The following is a 22,436-nucleotide window of genomic DNA, read 5'->3' on the forward strand; positions in this document are numbered from 1 at the left end:
ATTTTAACCTAATCATTTTAGTACACATTACAGGTCTCCCTGAAATAGTATATAAGCGTTTGTATCCCACAATAAAATCGGATTCTGATCACTGAGTCAGTCTCTCCATCTCTCTCCGTCACCAGCAAGGGTCTCCTCACACAGCCAGGCAAATAAAGGCTACCAGGCATACCCAGTGTGTCTGCAGCACAGCTGTTACTCAGCCTTTCCTCAGGAGCTGGAAGTAAAAAGATGTTCTTTTCAGACAGGGTGGCGGCCCTTCCCAAGCTCTGCATTCCCACAGCCACGGTCCTACCCGCACTGGGCTCAGCAACCCAACTACAAGGTTTTGGGGACCACTACAGTGCAGAGCTACCATCCATCCACCAATGGACACACAGTTTTGTGGCTTTTACCCCACCAGCCCCTGCCACCAGCCAACTTATTCTCTTCTACTCTCTTCCCTGTCTTTTTCTCCAGCTGCTTCTCACGTTTTACTCTTGCTTACTGAACTGCCTTTTCTGCATGGCAACAGCTAGAAAAACCCATGGAGTTTTTCAGCTCTAAACCTGCTATTTTGCAGCTTCAGAAATCCTGTTGAGAACACAGGCTCAGTATTGGCTTGCTTCAAATTCTGGTGTGTGCCACTTTTTGAAGCTGGAATTTGTAGAGAAGGACAAGCTCCTCAAGAGGACTGACAAGTGAAAGAAAGAAAAATTGCTGACCTCTACTCTGGGTACAGAGTTCATAATAAAGCAGTGCTGTAGGGTGAGATTCCAAATTGGAAAGTTGTTTTTACCTGCAGCACAGTCTTCTAAATTCTTCTGGTCTTCATGAGTTTGCTCATTTTCAGCACCTCTCTTTACTGACAGAAATTGCCTGCATATTTTTCAAATAACAGATTCCAAGTATGAAGAAAGGCATAGTTCTGTCATCTGAAATTGAACTTTTGATGCCTCTCTCCCATTTGCAGTCCAGACTTAAACCAAATATTGCCAGAGGAAAGAAAGAACATCAAGAAGAACATAAGAAGAATTTAATTTTCTTAACATTTATCCATGTTTGAACAGTCACATTTTTCTCCAGCTTTTTTATCAAAATGACCTGAGTAATTCCTGGTTTGTTGCTTTTTGTTCAGTATAAGTATGAGCCATTCAAAATCCAAAATATTTTTATCAACCATACAGTATATTTACTTTCCTTCCTTTTCAAACAAAGGCAGAAGCATGATGTAAAAATTATGTTAGACACCAGAACTCTTGCAATCTCATGCTTCAAGCCTACACTGGGCAAAAGGTTTGCCTACAATTCATTATTTCACAAGAAAACCTTCTTCTGAAATTAATTCACCAAAGAATTTTGGAGAGGAAATATGAAAAGGGCATGTGAAGAGATTAAGTATCACCATTTCTGATTGCAAAGAAGTATTTGAGAGGTCTGTTTCTGAAACAAACTGAGCTCTACTATTCAGTTAACAATTCCTCTGAAATAAATATCAAAGCGCAGTTGTGTTGTATAACGTAGTGCCTTTTAAATTTCATTATTAGTTCTCTGTTTTCAAATAATGGAAAACAGTGTTCACCTATGTATAACAGACTGAACTGACAGAGGATTAAAGGAAGAGTCTGAGGAAGCAAGTGCCTGCCCACACTTCCATATCTTCACTATCACTTCTACAGAAGGCATGAATCTACTTAACAGTGATTGACAGACAACTGTTGTTAATAATCCCTTTAAAGAAAGCAGTAGATGATGATGATGATGATGATGATGATGATGATGATGATGATGATGATTTGAACAAGCAAGCCTGCAGAAATATAAGGGTAGAAGACTTTGGCAAAGCCATAGTTCTATCATTTTAAAATGGCACAGTCCCAAGAAATTGAGTAGATGGTACGCAGAGAAACCACAAAATACTCAAGACACTATTTAAACACATTCAGTATCACAGCCCATTCTTGTGCTTATTAATAATTAATTTCAATTATACAAGACAACCAGAAATTTTTATTTTGCAGTAGGCAGTAAAAGTTCAAGTCTCCATTTCTTCCCTTCAGTGTGAGTCAACTCTAAAGCACGTGACTTGGCTCAACAGTTTAACTTCTCAGAGAGACACTCGAACAAAGCATCACCCAAAACAACACTTCAGGATCAAATCTCTCATGTGGCAGGAGAGAGGAAGCAAAAAAAAAGCTAGTTTGAAAGAACATTATGAATTGCAAAGGAACATTAGAAACATGTTTGAACTTGTGAATTGGAGTTGTTGGGTGGAGGATCTGGAATCACTACAATCAGATATTGCAGCAGGTGTATGCAGAGGAGGAAGTCTTTTAGTGATTTTATCAGTATCTCAGAAAGCCAAAAAGGTTCTGAAGTGAAGGAAAAATTGTGGCTGACCTCTCACATAAATAATAAGAATACATGAAAATGGTATTATGTAAGATAGATAGCTTTTCTTTCAAAAAACATGTTGCATACGAATAGGTTTGGCAAAACAGCAATGGAAAAATAATGCAGTAACTTTGGGAAAGTCTTCTGAGGTAAATTAATTATGTTCCTTTTTCCTCTGAAGCATGCCTTCCTTTAAAATCTTGGGGCTCATTAAGAAGTGGAGAACACTGAAGGTTGAGGTATTAGGAAGATGCATGAGTAAAACCTGTCCAACCCTGCACCATCAGAAGATCACTTGCTTTGTCTAGGACTTCCAGCAAAAAATCTGAGAGCAAAAATTAAGACAACAGATTTACTGAGAGCAAGCAAACCAAATACTTTAAAGGCAACATTATTGCAATGAACAATACCGCTTGTATGAGGAAGCCTGGAGGTGAGGACACACAGACATGTCAGCAGTAAACACTGCTGGATTGCTAAAGCTATAGTAGCCACCTTGGGTTCATACAGACATGATGTATTTCATCACCCATACACATTTGCACAGCACTTTTTGCTACTTAGTTTAAATCTCTAAATACTTTCAGAAATCTGCAGAACTGTGAAACTGATGAGTTTCATGAGTTACCTCTTTTACTCACTGGAATGGATCTGGATGGGACAACACAGAATAGCTTTAGAGAATATTCTTAATTGCAAAAATATTTAGATACAATAGAGCTAACCTTAAGAATTCCATACCTTGAAAGCAGCATCATTTTGGCCTTAGTTATTGTCAATCCGGCATTAATAATGATATCAAATAATTGTCCCATCTTACGCATTCCATCAGGTTTAATCAAAGCCAGTGTTCTGGGGAGGAAAAAGAATATATTAGAGAGATACAGCCAACACAACTTCCCTTAGAGCATTTGGTGTGCATGTTTGGGTCATATCCAGACAAAAAAACAGCACATCAAAGAGAAATTTTGTCACCGCCACATAATCACTGTCCCAGTGTCTCATCAATTTCCATGCTGTTCTTGAATGCCTGTGCAACACATTATTCTGATAAGAACAAGGTTTGCACATTTTCATTTCCTTGGCTTTCTAACCCAAGTCAGCTCACAATATTCCACCAGCAGTTATTATTTACCAACTTCTCCCTTTGCTCTCAGAGCACACGATTTGACCACTTCTTCCTTAGATAACTGGTATCTCAACAGCTCCTCAATCTGGGTCAGAACACAATTGAATTGTTAATCTCTTCCCTCTGCTTGCTCAACTCCCTTTTCCCTAATGTTAATCATACACATAAAATTAAAGTTGTTAAAATTCCTGTTAAAAAATGTTAGTCAAACATGTGCCTCTTCCATAAAACTCAAAGTTTGAGTTTGATTATTTTATTAATACTTTTAAAATACTTGAAGACCTCTGTGAGAAGAAGAAGATCCTCTTGTGCATAGTACAGTACAAAAAATTCATAGTATAGAATGTGCATGCCAAATAGATGACACTGTTAATAGACATAATAAAAGGATGGAAGAGGAGGTATTTAATCTCTTATACTGACTGACAGCTATATTCTGTATTCTAAGGGACATCAATCCAAAAATCTCTACACTCTCCCCCACATCTTTGTTTCCAAGTGCATCCTGTCTTCTAGGTAATTATCTTTTTACACTGTACATCCCCAGGGCCAGAACTATTTTAGTGAGCTTTGCACAGCACCAAGAACACCATCAGCACTAAACGTATTATTAATCAAAAATAACAAGCACAAAAAGAAGGTCTGTAAAATTGCATTTTCTGTTTGCATTCATCTTGTGGTGAGTCAGCTTCAAATGTGCTCAGCTTACAAACCAACAGATTTATTCAACCCTGCATCTCAGAAACGCCACATCTCTGACAATCCTAGGGAGCAGTTTCCATCTTGTACACTGTTTCCAATAAAGAAGGCTCTCCAAGATGGAATTTTTTATTGCAGTACTTCCTTGAATGAAACACAAACAATTGCATATTTCCTATTTTATATACCAGCATAGCATGGAAAGTAGCCCTTAGGTTAGCAGCAATATATTCCAGCCAGGGCTTTTATGCTGAGATTATAGGAGATGGATGAACTTCCAGTACATTTGCTCTGAACCTTAAGTGACCCCAGATCGACAGATGCTTTGGCAAGAGACAGACTATTTCACAGCAAATGTAGAGCAAGGGAGGTGTTAGGACCAGGAAATGTAACCAGGAAAATTTGAACATATGCGACATTTTATCTGCAACTAAGGGAGAGGCGTAGATGACCTTCAGAGCTCAGAAACAGATTTCCTCAAGCACCACAAAGCTCCCATACACAGAGCACCTCAGGCTCAGACCCATGGGGAAGTATGATACAAAAGGACTGATGGACTAAGGCTGCAGTCAGAAACTGCATGGAAGCACTCAACTAACACTGCGCTTCAGTCCAGGCTGCGCAGGCTACAGTTGGTTTAACCCCATTTCTGAGAAGGAAAGGCGGACCTCTCAGGAAAGGCTGACCTCTCACCAACACTGAACACAGTTTGCCAGCATACTCCATGCAGCCTTAGAGCCTGTTCCCCTCTTTCCCAAGGACTTCACAGCTCCACCTCATTTTGTGATATTATTTATCGTATCACATGGTGTACCACGTGAATCGAGGCCCATGAGGAGAAGCAGCTGCATGTTTGATCAATGAGAACCACACAATGCATGACCTGCATGGTGGCACAAGAGGTCTCTACACTCTCATTTCCCACAAACAATAAGGATCAAACCTCTGGAATGGGATCCCCAGCACCATTTGCATTTCCTCAAGGAACACTTTCTTGAATTTGTTATTACACAGGTTGTCTGAGACAGACTGGTAATGCCAGAAATAAATTGTCCCTTACTTTTCTAATTTCAAGGGTTTTTAGTAATAGTGTAATTCCTATAAATTTGCAACGAAATATTGCATTCTGAAGCAATTTACCTAGAAGAGGTAATGCAAACTGCAATGAGCAGCCCTTGTAATGTCTTTTGTCTGACACTGATATTTAAATTTTAGCATTTCAGTGTGAGCTTTTCAGAAGCAAGCAGGATACAAAAAGCAGATGCTAAGGACTGTTTTTGAGATTGGATTTTGGTTCATGTGCCCTATTTTTAGTTTTAATTAGGAATACATTTCATGGGGTTTGCATGATGCAGTCTGCAGCGTGCAGTCTGTGGATTTGAAAACTGCTTAGCGTCGAGGAGCCAAGGAGAAAGAAGGAAAATCAAGTTCACATTGCTTACATTTTCAGAGGGACTGTGTGACAGTACCACAACGAGTACTGAAACAACAGCAAATGAGAACTGATCAAAGGAACAATGCACAAAGCATGCTGTGACTATGCTTTTGAGACCTACTTACTTCTAATAATAGCACTGCTGCACGTACAGTAGCTGATGTCTTGAAGGGGAAGAAATGCTGAGTGTGTCAACAACTAAAAGCATAAGAATAACATATCCCATTCAAAACAGAACACAAGTATTTCTGGATGACACACAAGTTTTGTAACATCATTTTCAATACCAGTGATACTGACTCCAAGTAATGCCTACTCAGGCAGGACATACTGGTCAGCCAAATGTTTACCTCAGGTTACAACCACCCAGGATCACAAGGCTACAGAAAGAGAAAGCCCTGTCCCCTGCCAGTGATTCCTTATGTGGCACACTGTAAGTAAGCACATGCTGACCTAACCATTTTAGTCGCTGTTTGTGATGGTTTTCTTATGATACACTGGGAGGGGAACAGAAATGCAGAACATTTAAAAACAACAATATTGAAAAACTGACCCAAGACTTAAGAAATGTAGAGACAGAAACTGAAATAAAACCGTCTTAATAATTCTAGCTTAATTCTAGAAATTGCCTGTGTAATCTAGCCTTCTTCTGCACATCTGTTTTGTATCTCATGTACCTAGGGTCCCATTCACTTGTTTTGCTGACAAAAGTAAAGGTCCCTAACTCAAAACATTCAAGATTTTTTAGATATTCACTCCACAGTCTCCCTCAAAAGCCTCTGCTGAGCCTGTCTTAGGACACATTGAGTGACCAAAGAATGCATTTCCAAAGTCAAACTGATCTGCCAGTAGTCTTGTACAGCACAACAGCAAAAAAATAAAAAAAAAAAAAAATATTCTGCTTCATACAGCAACATTCAAATTATTAATATAATTCCAACTGCAGATTATTCTGGGAATTATCATGCACGGCATAAATCTTGTTACATCTAATAACTGGTGTAAAACCTGCTAGGAACAGGCTAAAAAGACAAATAACTCAGAGGCAACTCTTTTGCCCAAGGAAACTCTTTTAACATGACCCTGTTTACTCAGTGAAAGCTTCTGTGAAGAAACTGAATTTTGAGGATCCTTTGCCTGAGTAAGGTACCTTTCACTATGTTCCTTTGGGCTATTCTGAATATGTAACACCACTTGAATATCTATGTTATCTTTCAGCCAACATTCTTTAAATGTTTTCCAAACAGCTGACGTGTCATAAATGCCTTTTCCTCCTTTTGTAGAGCAGTACAAAAATTTGCCTCCTCCTGAGACCAACACAATTAAAATGTTGCCATGTAGACTGCAACATCTCCTACTAAAGAAAACATCATTTTATCATTAGTTGCCTTTTCCTGGTGCAACTGCAGGAGCACTGCAAGAGCCCCAGGCATTATGTTAGTTTAGGCAGAGCAGGAAATACACAACTTTACACTGATATAAAGATTTACCAAATCTTTACAATCTACCCAAAACTGCACTGAGGAACAGAAAGAGTAGCCACATGTACAGAATCCATCCCCTTGTGTTCTCTACCTCCTTTGCTGCTCTTTCACCATGCCCAACCCCAGCTTAGAGAAGTACCATAGCGCCTGAAAAAATATTATGGCATGTATTTTCACAGTAATATTTTTTTGTGCAGTTAAGACAAAGATGTGTGTTAAAACATGCAGTTCTTCCTCTGTCTGATTATGTACAACTCTCCAAAAAGAGTTTAAAACAAGTCCATTTACTAGGAGGGAGCAAGAGAGCAAGTGATTAAGGCTCACTTAATACCATACCTAAGAAAATATTCTGTGTTCTTTTCAAAGAGGCTGGAGGAAATTATAAAAGATTACTAATTTGCGAATTCAGAGATTACCTGCACAGCCATTAAACCAGATCTAAATTGCTTAAAATTAACCTTAGTGTTCTCATATTCTTAGTCCTCATATGAGTTCTCAAATGGCGTCTTAAAATCTTTTCCAAAGCAAGTCTTTAAATCAAAAATATATTATAAGTCTTATCTTCATCCATGATAAACAAACTTCATCTTAACAAACAAAAACAAACTTCATCTTAACAAACAAACCTGTAATTTTTACTGATATTCTCACACTGTACTTTCTGTCCTCATGCATACAGAGCTTAAGAGAAGCTGAAAAAAATTCTCAGAAAAAATCTCCGCAGTGAGGAAAAACAACAGAGAATAGGAGCAGTCCTCTAGTACCCTCATTTATCACTTCTAAGAGAGAGTAGATCAGACTGGTGAGGCACTAGGCTTCTGCACAGATCCCAGAGAGACAGTTGCAACTTTCATGAGGTCCAGGCCTTTCAAGCCCAGCACACATCAGTTACCACATCAATTCTGCCCCAGGAGAATCCACAAATCACAAGAACCCTACTGGTGCCTGCCCTGGCTGAGTAACAAAGCTGAACAGGACTCATTTTCCTCCTCCCTCTCTTCTCTCCCAAGATACCTAGAGAAGCGAGCAGCTGACACCATAGAGAAGCTGGTCTTGCAAGGTACCACTTTGCTTCTATGCAGCCATCAGAAAATGAGATCCCTTCAAACTGCACACAAACATGCAGTTTACTCATGTCTTCTGCCCACATGAGTAGAGAAACCTCATTTCTAGCAAACATCTACTTCAAAACCCCAAGCACAAGATTCCAAGATCTCCCTTCTCACCTCTCTTTGCGGCTCCCAAGCTTGCGAGATGTGTACAGATTGCCATAGTCCACTATGGTGAGGTGCCGGGAGAACACTGTGACTTTGCTGCCCACATAGAGATCCTCAAGGTGCAAGCTCTCGTACTTGGTGCGCCTCAGGAACGTGCGACGGTTCTTCACATCATGCTGCAGCAAAAACAAGATTAAAATCTTCCTAAGCAAGAGATTTAGTTGTGGGCAAACTCAACTTAATCTTTACTCTACTGTCAGAAATTTCCTTAGTACTATGGGATTGAATCTGATCACTTAATCAATTTAATTCCAAGCCCTTTGAACTAACAAGTGTACCAAGAAAGCTTAGAAGACCAAACAACAATTACAAATTTATTGCATTTAAATAGTCTCAGGCTAAGAGCTCTCTTTGAAATTTTTTTTGGTTTGTAATTTGCTTGTTCTGATTCAGGCTGTGATAAAAGGTTCAGGTGCCTGGTGAATGCCTCTGTCCAGCCTCACTGAGAGTTCCCCCAGCACATCCATACTGTTTCACAGCCCAGTGGCTCACACCAGAATGAGCAGGATACACACACTGGCAGGCCACCTCTTCAGGGCATCATTCCAGTGATGATATGCTCGATTTGACTGCGTACGACTCGGTATTAGGGATGGAGAGATGATTGCAACACTTGGCTGAGATGTTCTTACTGCCTAGAGCTGCAAGCTCAAAAGCCTGTCAGGATAATTCAGCTTTATGTATTATCACTCCAAGCAAGAAGCCAGACATTATTATGCACTTTTCTGGGTGGGCTGGCAAAGCACAGAAGTCAACCTGCTGAACAGTTTCTTCACTGCAAGTAGATATTACAGATGCCTTCCAATTCCTGGGGAAGCGGAAGCCTGTGAAAGGAAGAGCTTTGTCCTCCTCAGGCCAAACTTCCCCTTGTGTCTCAACCTGCAGCTGCTGTCCTCCACTGCAATGGAGCATCCACTAGAATAGCATTAAAAGAAGGAACATCATTCCCACAAATTTGGGAGGGGAAAAAAATTTAAAAGTAAAACTCCATGTTCTGAAAATTGTGAATACAGTCCTGTTAGAAGGCTAGAAGAATTGTAATTCTTTTCAGGATAGCCAAAATTTTGCAGATTAAAGAATTGCAAATTATTTTGATACTGGCTTCTGCTGAGGCATGATTGTAAGGAAGAATCCTTTCCTCCTGATATGTCCTTAGCCCCTCATACATGCCCCTACTATGTGTTCACTATTCAAGTGCAGTAGGGAATGAAATGAGAACATGGTAAAAAAAAATCAAAGAAACCAACTTGAATTTGGCTACTTGTTTCACCAGGACTTTGCCAAGAAGCCTATTAGCCTGTCTCAACCATAAGCAAATTTGTTAATATCTTCACCAAAAATCTGAGTATTTCCTTGGTTATTTCACTAATGGTTGCTAGAAAGGCACCCCGAGGTGCTTTTCTCTTCTCAAAAAGAAAAGGGGATGTACCTGTGTTAAAGGATTCCTCTTTAGAGTGGACTTTTGAATAATGTTTAAAAGATCTTTCTATAAACTAAATTATTCCACTCCTGCCCATGTACATGTAGAAGTAAATTACCCAAAACAAAACAGTTCTCTGATAAGAATCTGTCCTTTTGAAAGATTTCTTCTCTCTTTTCAAGAAATCTTTTTTAGGAAGAAACATTATTAAGGCTTTAACAATTCCCCACGAGAGTTGTTATCTATGGAAGACTTGGAGAATGGGGCCTCTCTGTCAAGAGATGCAGTTTGACTGAGAGAACTGCTTGCTGTCCTTTGACAAAAATCTATGCTGTCTTCTTACAGCTGCAAAGCAAGCTAGAAACTTCTCTCATTATTCACAATGGCATTCTACTTCACAAACAAGACAGGAAGGACAGAAAGAAAAGTTAAGCTCAGGACTTCATACAACACAAGCCTTCAAGAGCGCTGCTCCACCTGCAGAAGAGGTGTGTGACAAGGGAGAGCTGTTGTCAGGGATGGAGAGGAAGGGGATGAAACATCCTCCTCATATGTGGGGGAAAGCTGGTTAATTACCATCACCTCCTTTCTCTCAGGTATGTTAGAGGTAAGAGCATGTTGTCATCTCCACAGGAAACAACTAGAAGATGCAGAAGAATAAGGCAGTAAAAATGAAAAAAAAAAATCAACAAGTTCTGCAGAAATAAAAAATAAACAATCCAGAACATAATTCTAAAAGTAATATTTGTCCACAAACTCATCCCCAAAAGTGATTTTGAGATATTCTTTCTCTAAGGGTGTTCACATACATTTTTGTTCTTCTAATTCCTGTGCTGTTGACACGCAGTCTATGGCTGCGTACACACCACACTACTTTAACCTAAGAGCACACCAACAAAATGCAAAAGTCTGCCAAAACACAGGTACTGCATTAAGAAGCCCAAGAACACCTTGGAAGCTCTTGGTTTTGAGACGTGTAGGTAAAATGAACAATAATTTTGCCAGCCTACACATGGTTTTGTAGGAAGATTATTACAGTTCCTGACTGATCAGCTAAACTGTCTCTGGGAAATAAAAATTAGAAATCTTACATTTTGAAAACTGCACATACAGACATCATACAACGAACTAACTTATTATCAGTGCAAAGTGCATCTTCTCACACAACTGGGTATTATTGCTTCAGTGAGGAGCAGTTTGGGTTAAAAGTCAATTCCTCTAGATTTCTTATTCCGCAGTTGACTTTTATAGCAGGAAAGTTAAAATTTGATAATGAAATTACTAAGTGTGAATATCCAAATCCAGGCTATTCTTAGACTCTTCACTAAGAATTGGAACGGACTAATCCATGCCACTTAAATCATTCTTAAAAGAAAGCGCAAAGCATTGGCTGGCACGAGGATTATCTTTACAGTACATATTTTATTTTTATATACATGCCTGCTACTGCAAAATGCTGGTTTTCACTGCTCTCAATAAGCAATGGGATTGGTTGTATGAACAACAAGTCAGAAAGGTCTGTGCAAGCACCACCGATGAAAAAATTTGGATCTCACTGTCTGAAATGTCCTACCTCTCATTAAACCAAATTTACCATTTCCTCTACTTTGGTAAGAATCTCTTACACTTTACTGTTCAGACACTTCTGGAATTCCTGCTGAAGCTTAGTCTCCGGTTTGGAATTAGTGTCAGCTTACTCTTCTCAAGCAGTAGGCCAGAGTTGCTGAGTTTCAATTCTGAAACCCAAGTAGAGATTGAATGAAAACAGATTTGTGAGAATAATCTCTCCACACCAAAGAGAGCTTTAAGAAAGAAAAAAAAAATCATAAATGTGAAAGCTATTCCACACGCTTTACTTGATTTTCTTTTCATTTTAGAAACTAAGCAAGATATATTTTAAATTCAATTTTCTTACCTGAAAAATTATTAGGTAGAGGCAGTGACTTGCCATTTTATGAACTATTTAATTGGATATTACATTTATGACAACAGATTTTTTTTCCTACATCCTTACCATTTCAATTGATGAGTCTTTTGGATAATACAGAAGTTCATAACGCCGAAAGAGTGAAGCATTTGGGTCATACCATTCAGCAATGAAAGCGTATCTCTCATCTTGACTCTGGAAAAAAAAAGGGGGCAAAACTAGCTATTACAGAAAGCATACATAGTCTATATGTAAAAATATACAAATAAAAAACTTCATTCATTTCTTAGCAGAAAAGTAAAAAAAAAAATAAAAATCATTTCTAAATGGACTTGCACACTCTGCATATTATCTCCTGTCTACCATAGGTGGTGACATCTTTTCATTTGTTAGCTATCATCTTTTAAATAGGATGAAACTTGGATCATGGCAGTTTTCCAGACAATCTCATAACGTACCCAGATTTCACCAGTCATGGAGCATGGACTACGGCTGAAGTTGTTGTCAGACTTCCCAACTTAGTCAAAGTATTTGATATACTTTCTTTCCTTAAAAAAGATGTGTTCACCTACAATTATATTACAGACTCTTAACATATCTTCTATACATCCTACAAGGAAACACTTTCCTCTTCCTTAACAGTCATACCTAAATTTCTCTTAATGATGAGATAAAAATATTCAAGTTAAGGACAGCATTAGTTTGATTCACTACTTAACGTCCTGAAATTTACATAAAGCATAAATAGCTCAACCTCATTTACAACTCATTTTCTGCCCCTAAGGAGTGCAGATGAGGAAAATGGATTGCAGTAATTCCAGAAGTGTAACTACATGAGTAGCTTCTCTCCATGCCTCATCCTCAGAGGACAACAGCCCCCAGCAAAGCAAGAACAAAGGCAAGGCACAGCACGTGGATGTGCAATTCTCATTCCTCTCAGTGGCACATATTTGTTAGTTATTGATGCAGTATCAGTTATTTGATATCTAGAATAGTTAGATGGAGCTCTAAATTTTTAACTCCCACATCTCCTCTAAATCTGACTGCTACTTGTAAGGGCAAGCATGGTCTCATCACAGACTTCCACACTTTACACATATCAGTACTCTTCTTACACACTTTGAATATTGGGGAACCCCTGGGAGTTTAACTTTAAAGCCATGTGGGCCTCTTCAATACTTCAGATTTTAGAGAAGGGTTGCATTTCAGTTTTTACAAAGACCACTTAATAAGCAAAAAGATAGTTCCTGTAAGCTTCCATGACTATTCTTAAACACCAGCAGGAAAAGAATGATAATTTTCCAGCATCTTCAGCTTACCACTGACTTAGGACTAAATGCTTTCGCAGGCCAAAGTCCTAAGACAAGCAGTAGCAGGAAAGAATGAGATAATGAAGAACAAATTCAGAATTTTACAATGTGATGAATACTAGTACCTCTTAGCATCATGGCAAATGCACCACCTTCCTGTCAGCTCTTATGGTACTCCCTACACTGCAAACAAAGTATGACTGTACTGCAGAAACACTTATGCCATGAGGGCAGCACAGTGCCCTGTGAAGGATGCAAAGTTTCCACTTCTCTCTGTAGAAGGCTGCGCAGCACTGGAAACCATATTAGCATCAGGTACTCCAACTTCTGTATTATCTGTACAGCACACACTGCAGCCTTTGACAAGAGTTAAGCTAATCTTTTACGTGCAGTATCCAGCATGAAAACTCCCTAGTGACTTAGCCTGGTTTGCGGCCCTTGCTTGAGCTGGATGTGTTTGCATCATTACTGCCACTGCCATCATTCTGGAGAAATGCAAATCAGAACAAACTCTGTCTTACGGCAGAACTCACTCCTGATTTTTCTATATAGGCAATAAGGAGTAGTTAGGGTTGGCAGACTGATTTCAACTTCAATCTCACACTCATACTACTGGACAACAAGATATTTGATCAATTGATTTAGCTGACCATCACCTTGTCAAGAATGGATTTTATAGAGAAGCAGTTCTCAGCCAAAGAGCTTGTCTAAAGAGAAACAGTCCACTTCCATAGAACCATGTAATAGTCTTGTCGTAGTTGAGATGGAGACAATACAAAGCAACACACTCCATTTTCAGAAGGCTACAAACCTGTTTTTATTATAGTATAATGCATACTTTGTATACATTCTTACAAAACTCATAAGTTTACACTTTACTCATTGTCACGAAAGACAAACTAAGTGCTTATTGGAATCGGCAGTTTGGCAGTTGCAGGTTTCTCTTAATTTATCCTTTTTTCTTTCTTGGTTTCTATGTCAATGACCTTGGCAGAAAATCCTTTCAGGAGTAGACATGTATCCTCTTATTAAACTTCTCTCTGGCTCACAGAAGTCGCTGTAAGACCTCTTCCACATGGTCTGACTTGGAGGGAAGCTTAAAAATCACCCAGTTGCAACCCCCCTGCCGCAGCAGGGGCACCTTTAACTACACCAGATTGTTCAAAGCCCCATCCAACGTTGAACACTTCCAGAGATGGGGCATTTCTCAAGTACTACCTCCAGAAAATGACTACTGAATGGATGAAATAAAATAGATGCACCATTTTAATCAGTGCCTCTTCATAACATGAAGACATATAATTGCATTACTACATGCTACTTTTTCATGCTATAGCATTGCTTTCAACTATATTTTCTGGATAGCAGTTGCCACAGAAGCTACTGATTTTCATTTAAGTAAAACTTCCAACATTTGTAAATTACTTGTCTCAGGGAAGTAATGTATTTGTGTGAACAATCAAAGAAAGCACCATTAGATTTTTTAACTTAGTCACCAGTATCAATCATCAGCACCTTCATGTTTATGGTGAGAAACTGCATTGTGTGCCTTGTGTGGTGACAAATGGCCTCTTTTTTTTGTTTGTTTTTTTTCTTTTAACACAACCCTGGATTTAAGAATCTGTTTTTCATTAAGAATCTGAAATCTATTTTATAAGATTTTATTCAATGTCTGAGCTATTCATATTTCTTATTCAGCAAGCCCTGCTGGCCACTGAATAGCAGAAATCACCATTCTGTATTATCTTCTTTTGGCATTGTAAGCAAAAGCAAGGTAATAAATGCTATTTAGACTCAAGAAAAACTGCAGAGCTAATCCCCAAACATCCAGAAAATGCTATCAGTAAGCAGGATAGCTTGAATCCATAACTGTTATGCATCCAGAAAATACGGAGACCTAGTATTTTTCTAAAATGACCAAAACAAAGCCTCTAAAGCTTCTCCTAAGCCATAACTAGAATTTTCTCTGCTGTATGGACATAGAATTATTACAATAAAACAGTATCAGAAAAAAGTTCGAAGCTTATGGGAGACATTCCTACTGGAAACATTATATTTGTGAACATGTCAATTGTTTTAGAGGCAGACACTTTACAGTGTCTGCCTCTGAAGAAATTCAACACTGAAAGCAAATTGAAGACCCTGCCAAATAAGTACCTAAAATACAGGTACCTAAAATCAGGTAGGAATCTGATCTTACTATTGCAAATTTGTGCAAGTAATCTTAAAACAGATAAAAGACAATATGGAATACAGTCATGATATTGTGAGCTTATTTTGGGAAGCCCTTGCCAAGTATTGCTGTCAAAGTGCCACTCCAAGTCATCAAAAATGCCAAACAATTTCAAAATGTAAGTTTGTAAAAGTGAGTACATATTAGGTTTTTAAATGAGAACGGAAACTTTTATTTACTTATTTAATGAAGTAGGATTTTGAAGGCAAAAACCAAACACAAAAAACTGTCCACTTTCCATCACATACTGTGACAATTGCAAAAAATGTTTAAGCCTTCATAAACCTGAAATTCTAATTTCTGAACACTTATTTTCAATCAGTACACCACTCAATCAACAGAACTGGTATGGCAAACAACCTTCCTACATATCCCTCCACTAGTGTGTCCTGACTGCAAACTAGGAAGGAGTCTCAAGGATTAGGAAGTACTGTGGGAGGCAAGCTAAGTTTCATTGTTAGCTTCTGTCCATCCTCCTAACAAAGGAAACTCAGAGAAAATAACTCTCCAAAGAAGAGTGATTAGAGAAGAGTGGTGACCTGTCAGGGGGTAACATGTTCAATGCACCACACTGCTTCAGACCGAGAATGAGTCCTGAAAGGGAAATATTTCACAGCTCTTGACCAGGGAGCAGTTCATTCCCCCAGGAAATGGGACAGGCATCTTAGCCACCACTGAAATCACACTGAATTCCTTTGAACAGCTCAAGAAATAACAAATCAAGTGAATCTATAAGTACATTATAACTCAGAAAATTCTTGCTTCAAAGAATTAATTTCCATTCATTTCTGTACCATTCCCTCATTAAAATCACACATAGCCTCTGCTCTCATGACTATGCAATTAAACAAGTAATAACTAATGGGGGAGAAATGTATTTTCATAAATGCTCGCATTAGTGGAATAACTGCTACCACTAAAAAGTCCAGCAGTGATTATGCACTTTACATTTACATACTGATACTTCCAGAACAGCTATCTTGAGCTCAGGATTTACATCTCCTTTCCACAGTAAACTCTAGAACTGAGATCAGCAATGTCAAGAGTTCGCCTACTGTGATGATGGAAAGGTTTTTTCCTCTTCCTTATGTAAGTTGCCATGGACAACATTTAAATACATTTAAATACATGTGGGTTTTGCTACCTTTTGCTTTTTGTTTATATTGGCATGTGTAAATATGCAATAGGATGGCTCTATGGACATGAGAAACATTTACTGAAGTTCAGCTGAAATAAAAATCCTAAATTTTGTACTTACTTCTGAAAGTGATGGGGAAAGCAGTCATTCTTAGCCAGCATGGGACTAAGTTCTAGAACCTAAATCCAAGCATCCATGAAAGAACTGTGCTCCCAGAAAACTCTGCAGAGGGAAACTGTGTATTTGGAACCAAACTGCCGAGGACACTCTAAACCAAGAAGCAGAATTCCTAACAAGCTTTACAGGACACAATATCTTGTCCTGTAAACCTTCTAGACTTCCAAAAGGCTTCTGTCCACAGGAAAACAAAAGCAGATCTTCCAAAGGTTTTCATGAGAAGCCATCATGCTCTTTTACTGAGCATGGTAAAAGAGCAGCTCAAGGACTAAGGAATTCCCATGGAAAGGTGGAGAAACTTTACCCCTCTGGTTTGTCCTATGAAGAACATAGACCTGGATTTGGTTTTCCAAATGCTTCACTTGACAGCCACACTACTGTACTATTCTGGAGTGACTACTTCTCTCCTCCTCCTCTGATTTTGATTAGAAATTTCATACTAGAGTTTATCTTACAATCGAGAACACAGGGAATCAGGAGCTGACTTTTTTTTCAGCTCAAGAGAACCTCACATGAAACAGTACCAAAGTATTTCTCAAAATTAGAAAACCCTGAGGTATCTAGAAAGTGCACCTTGACATGCCATTAGCAATCTGGTTTCTATGAGGTTACACAGGCTGTCAGGAACTTCAGCATGCATGGCATTATCTGACACAGGCTCAGGGCCCGTTGCTCACACATTACAGCTTCAGGAGTCATGCAGAGTATTGCTACATTTTAAGTGTGCACCTTTGTTGTTTGCTGCTCCTTCGGTTTTTCTCAGTGACTCTGAAATCAGATCAAAGAGAAAAAGAATCAAAGTATTTGAATAATCTCCTAATGAAGCAATAAAAAGACTGCACAAACCTCGGTAAAAGCTGAATCCAATCCATCCTGATATTGTTCTACATTGATATTGTGGTCTATATTTTGTAAAACTCTGCTGTCACAGGGAAAACCTCCAGTAAAGCACAGACCAAGCTGTCTGTTTCTATGAAAATCACTGGGAACAGGATGGACCAGCAGACAGGAACTATTCTCACACCAAACAGAAACAGGGTAACACTCCTCACACACTGGTTAAGACTATCTTTTAACCTAATTAGATTTTTTTTGGTCTGGTGGTCTGAATCTGTGAGAAATACCAAATGCGTATTTCTCCTAATACACCAAAAAAGCTTTCTGGAAAGGCTGCTCTGAAGCTGCCTAAAATTCTTAAAATGAACAATTTTAAGGAAATATTTTTTCACAACCTGTTCCTCCTTCAAACCAGGTTGGTGAACTCTCAAAAATACTTTGGAAGAGCAAGAGTATTTTTATAAAAAAAATAAGATGGTTTCAAAGCATAAGAATACTAGTTATTATAAAACATTTCATGTGAGATATCTTGAAGCTCATTGACTCCAACATCCGGTAGTCTGCTTACGCATGAACATGTACATACCTTATGTTTTTAGGAAGAAAGAAGACTTTTAAAAAATCACAAAAGTATTAGAGCTTGGCAACCAAAAGAAAAGCTGAAATGGCCAGTGAAGAGGTATCTTGATCTTTCCTCTTTATAGTTTCTACAAAAAACCCACCAACTATCACCATTTGTGCTGGGTGCATTCCTTAGACAGATGTTGGCCTTCACAGGGGTGAACTGTGGGACCAGACCAACTGCTTTCACCAAGAACATTATTTTCAGAATTAGGCCCAGAAATTGTTGTTATAAACATATAATCAACTTCCAAAGTCCAGAAGATATTGCTATAAATGTATGATCAACCTCTACCAGGTATCTAAGTCCTGTTATGAATAATTTGAAACTGTTCCTCTAAGCCCATAAATCTCCAACCACTGCTCTCCAAGAGCAATCCCCACTTCAGATTTAATGCTACCTCCTAGGCTGAAGAGGGCTTCAGGTCAAATGGAAAGCAGTGACTGACAAACTCCTGCTCTGAGGAGCAAGAGCCAAGAACTTCAGCCAGAAGCAGCCACTGACAGTGTTATACTCCCCCCGCAGGCCAGAGACAGAAGCACCATCACAGCAGCACCTGCTTTGTCCAGAGCCCCAGAAATACTCTGATTGCTTTAAATGGTTGACTTGATGGCCTTCCTGCTCTCCCACTTCAACATCTGGCAAGTCCTGCTTTATTTTCAGCTGAACGCTTTTAGGTGCAGGCCCTGCACAATGCCAAACTTCCCACATGGCACCGAGTGGTAGAAGATTCAGACCACCACACCAAAACAATTCTACCTTTAATTAGGTTAAAAGACAGTCTTAACCAGTGTGTTAGGCATGCTACTCTTTGATGGAAGGGTGACAACCCTTTGCAGACATAAAGTTGAAAAATAAAATTCAATAACACTTAACTGAAATTTCTAAAAAAATCTCTTTAAAAAGTCAAGTACTTCTGCGAGCATGAGAAATAATGAGGCCTGGTTCTCTATATTCATGTTTCTCATCCCTGATGGTTGTGACCAGAGCCTCTCTTCAGCTCAGGTGTTTAACAAAGGCTCATACCCGCCTGGATTCTCTGTTGTCTAACTACAGTCGAGCTCACAGTGAAGTCCAACATTCTGCAGGGCAGAAAGTGCTCTGCAGCATTTTAGTGCACCTTAAATACAAAAATGAATTCTCATCAGTGCATACTTATTAAGCTATGTTATTAAAGCCATCTTCTGCCTTCACAGTTTATGTAATACAGGATATTTTCCAGGCAAAACTTAAATCCCCAACACTGTGTAGATAGAGCACTCAATTAGCTCTGTCTCTTAAAACTCATTTTCCTCCTCCTCTTCTATTCATGTTTCTGACACACAAGTCGGAATAATTTTTAGAACTCCAATTTTGCAGCCCCCTCACTGCTGTTGCACCTCCCACTACTTTCTCAACAAGCTCTTCTTTAGTAAAAAAGTGAAATCAAAAGATCACTTTTCAAAAGGAAAAACATCTGGCAACTGCAATTTCCATGACAATGTCTTGACTACAGACAATTCTCAACCTAAGCCTTGTACTCAAAGCGCACTGATGAATTTTATAAGGGTGTCACTTTTTATCCTCTCCTTGTAGAAAGCAAAGCCTACCTAGTGAAAATTTCACTCTACAATTGCATGTCATACTTGAATACTTATTTACAGGATTCATGTTATTTTTTTAATTATTGAAAAGAGTTTCTCTAAAACACATCAAGGATGCCATACTGCTCCTCACTGCTCTGTCCAGACAGGTTTAGCTTTAGAAGACCAGCTACATCTTGTCTTTAGCAGAACATGTGGCCATTTATTGCACATTTATAAAGCTGCAGATGATAGGATCACATATTATTGCACTTGTAATTACATGATGACAGGTAATTCCTCTCAGAGCAATCAGTAGTGCTCAACACGTCTGCCTCCACTAACTCCAGCAGAGCCTGACAGTGACTTCAGCAAAAGCAGAGCTGTTCCCTGACTCAGAGCACGATTTGCAACGCAGGTCATCCCACATAATCACATCTGAGCACAAAGTTTAGGCGCTTTGCACTTAATCAGCCAGTAATGGCAGAACTGATTCTGCCGCGGTCAGCCGCTGAATGCTCTGTGTCCACCTTCCCACGGCGAGATTAATGCCGCCACTTGATGCCAGGAAGTGAAACACTGAGCTACCCGCGCACACCGCGTTACAAGATCCATTCAATATGGAAAAACATTTCTGAAAGGCTCAAAATCTGGCCTAACATTAAAGCTGATGTCAATACTCAAAGGTAGTTTCCTTTTACAGAAAACCATTCCTCTGCCAAACCTTTAGCTTTCAATTTCCAGTATTTTGAGAACTAAAGCTTTCCAAAGGAACACTGGGGTTTACTGGGGTTTTTTGTTGTTGTTTTTTTTTTGTTTGTTTGTTTGTTTTGTGGTTTTTTGTTTGGTTTTTTGGGGTTTTTTGGGGGTTTTTTTTTGTGTGTTTTATTAGGATTCTGAAGCACCTTTCAGATTTACTCCCCCCACATTCTTATTCAGGTACTCCATTAAATTTTCAACCTCTTGCAGAATCAATCTGGAAATCTTTACACAGAATGGTTAAAACTGGAGAAAGCTACAAGCAGCTGGGAACTAGAGCTTTGAAAAGAAACACCTACAAATCCTAAACTAAAGCTGTTAACAGCACTTCAAGGCATTATAATGCCTACAGCATCTTCAGATTATCTCAGCTCATAATAATCTTCTGAAAAGCTTTTCTAACAAGAACTAGTTGGTTGCCTTGGAATCACAGCTAAGGGAGAGCAGGTCCTTCAGCCAGCCAAATATCACGAGCAATTAGCACCCAGGAGTCTGTGGGAATGCTCTGAAGAACACACACACTGCATCCACCTGGAACAGTCAGAGCTTGCCACGGTCTAGTAGCAATTTATGGTCCTATGAAGCTGATAACTGTGCTGACACGTTTCTCATTCACTACTGTGGGCAGTAACAGCTAGTGTGTTGTCTGCACTACTGCTTAACCAATGCTGGCTTTACTTTTTCTCAGATGGCATAAAATTCTAAGGTAGTTGGACTAAATCCAGATTTCAGCCCACAGATGTCACGGTCATAATTTATTCTGAAGTCAGACTAATGACAAATTACATGCAAACAGAAGTTCTCATGATAGAAGCTGTTCAGCAATTTCCCACTAGTAAAGTAAGAAATCAAAATCTTCTGTGGGTGACTGTAATCATATTCCCAAACTCTGCCAATCCTAACAGACTTTTTTTACAGGTTCACTTGATGAATATTTGTTCCACAATTTACAGATTCTTTCTCTCCCAAAGCATAGGACTTTTGTTATCAGATTTGCACAACTGAACTATGTTATTCCCCTGAGATGCAAACATCTCTGCTGGATGAAGACAGTGACTGAGATTCCAATCCCAAACATAGTTGAATAAGATTGCTTAGTTCCACCTACTCAGCTGCCCCCTGCATTAGTGCATTTGATGTTCAGGACCTTTTGAAAAAGGAGGCTATTTTCCCCACTTTTGTAAAATGGAAATAATCATCGCCATCACTCCTTTCATGGAAACATAACAAGATTTAATAGCTAAAATATTTGTACTATTTAGACATCATAAATCCCCATTCACTTTGACAAAGCAGAGCAGAGGCAGGTGAGTCAGTTCATCCTGATTTCCTCCTTCCACAGACCCTTCACTGGAGCACAGGAACCAGGCCCCTGTGGAAGAAGTCAGAAAGGGAAAATGCTGCCCGGCCACTGCCTCTGCAGCTGCCTCCAGGAAACACTGCTAGTCCAGAATGTCAGCAGCTGCAAGGATTGGATCCAGACTACAGTTCTTCTGCTCCATCCCAGTGATTTGGGAGTCTTCTGACTTAAAAGATCTCAGTTCAAAGAGCGTACTGTAAAAGAGACCACGGGACAGGGCGAGGACAGCATTGCTCCTATGTAACTAGAAAACATACAGCATAATACAGTCCCTATAGTGGGAGAAAGAAAAAAAGGAAAGGCTAAAAATAGGAGGAGTATTAAATTTACTGAGGAATAACACTTAAATGGGCAAGAACAGGTACACAGGCTCAAGCATGCCTACCCACCTCTCTCCACTTCCCATATGTAGCCCTCTCTTATATGTAGCTCTCCTTCCAAGTGTGTTGGAGTATTCTGCAGGAAAAGTGCGATTTTTAAAAAAAGAAAATTAAGGTAGTTACAATCATTGGACGATCCCATGCAAACAAAGATCATGCAACAGGCTCTCAGAAACTCATCTCGGGAGAGCACTTCTTTCCAAAGACGTGAGCACCCTCTGGTGCCCAAGGACAGGTTGAGCACCTTATTTAAACCTCAAGAATTCACTTCTGAAATGATCAGTTAGAAGCCATTGCTATCTCTTCCTAGCACA

At 39.2% G+C, this 22,436-nt stretch overlaps 1 protein-coding gene across 2 annotated transcripts in view; it reads right to left on the minus strand.

The window, feature by feature from the left end:
- NME7 (NME/NM23 family member 7) overlaps window positions 1-22,436 on the minus strand; it is an 88,835-nt gene that overhangs the window by 59,645 nt on the left and 6,754 nt on the right. The window contains exons 1-4 of one of the 2 annotated variants that reach the window (XM_063148293.1): window positions 22,132-22,198; window positions 11,832-11,939; window positions 8,347-8,513; window positions 3,115-3,225 (exon numbers count right to left, since the gene is read on the minus strand). In XM_063148293.1, coding sequence (XP_063004363.1) covers window positions 3,115-3,225; window positions 8,347-8,513; window positions 11,832-11,834 — 281 coding nt within the window. In that variant the 5' untranslated portion in view covers window positions 11,835-11,939; window positions 22,132-22,198. Of the gene's footprint in view, window positions 1-3,114; window positions 3,226-8,346; window positions 8,514-11,831; window positions 11,940-22,131; window positions 22,199-22,436 lie in introns of those variants that run through there. The other variant, XM_063148292.1, reaches the window with a different exon arrangement.

Source organism: Melospiza melodia, chromosome 2 (genome assembly GCF_035770615.1).
Source record: "Melospiza melodia melodia isolate bMelMel2 chromosome 2, bMelMel2.pri, whole genome shotgun sequence".
NCBI lineage: Eukaryota > Metazoa > Chordata > Aves > Passeriformes > Passerellidae > Melospiza > Melospiza melodia.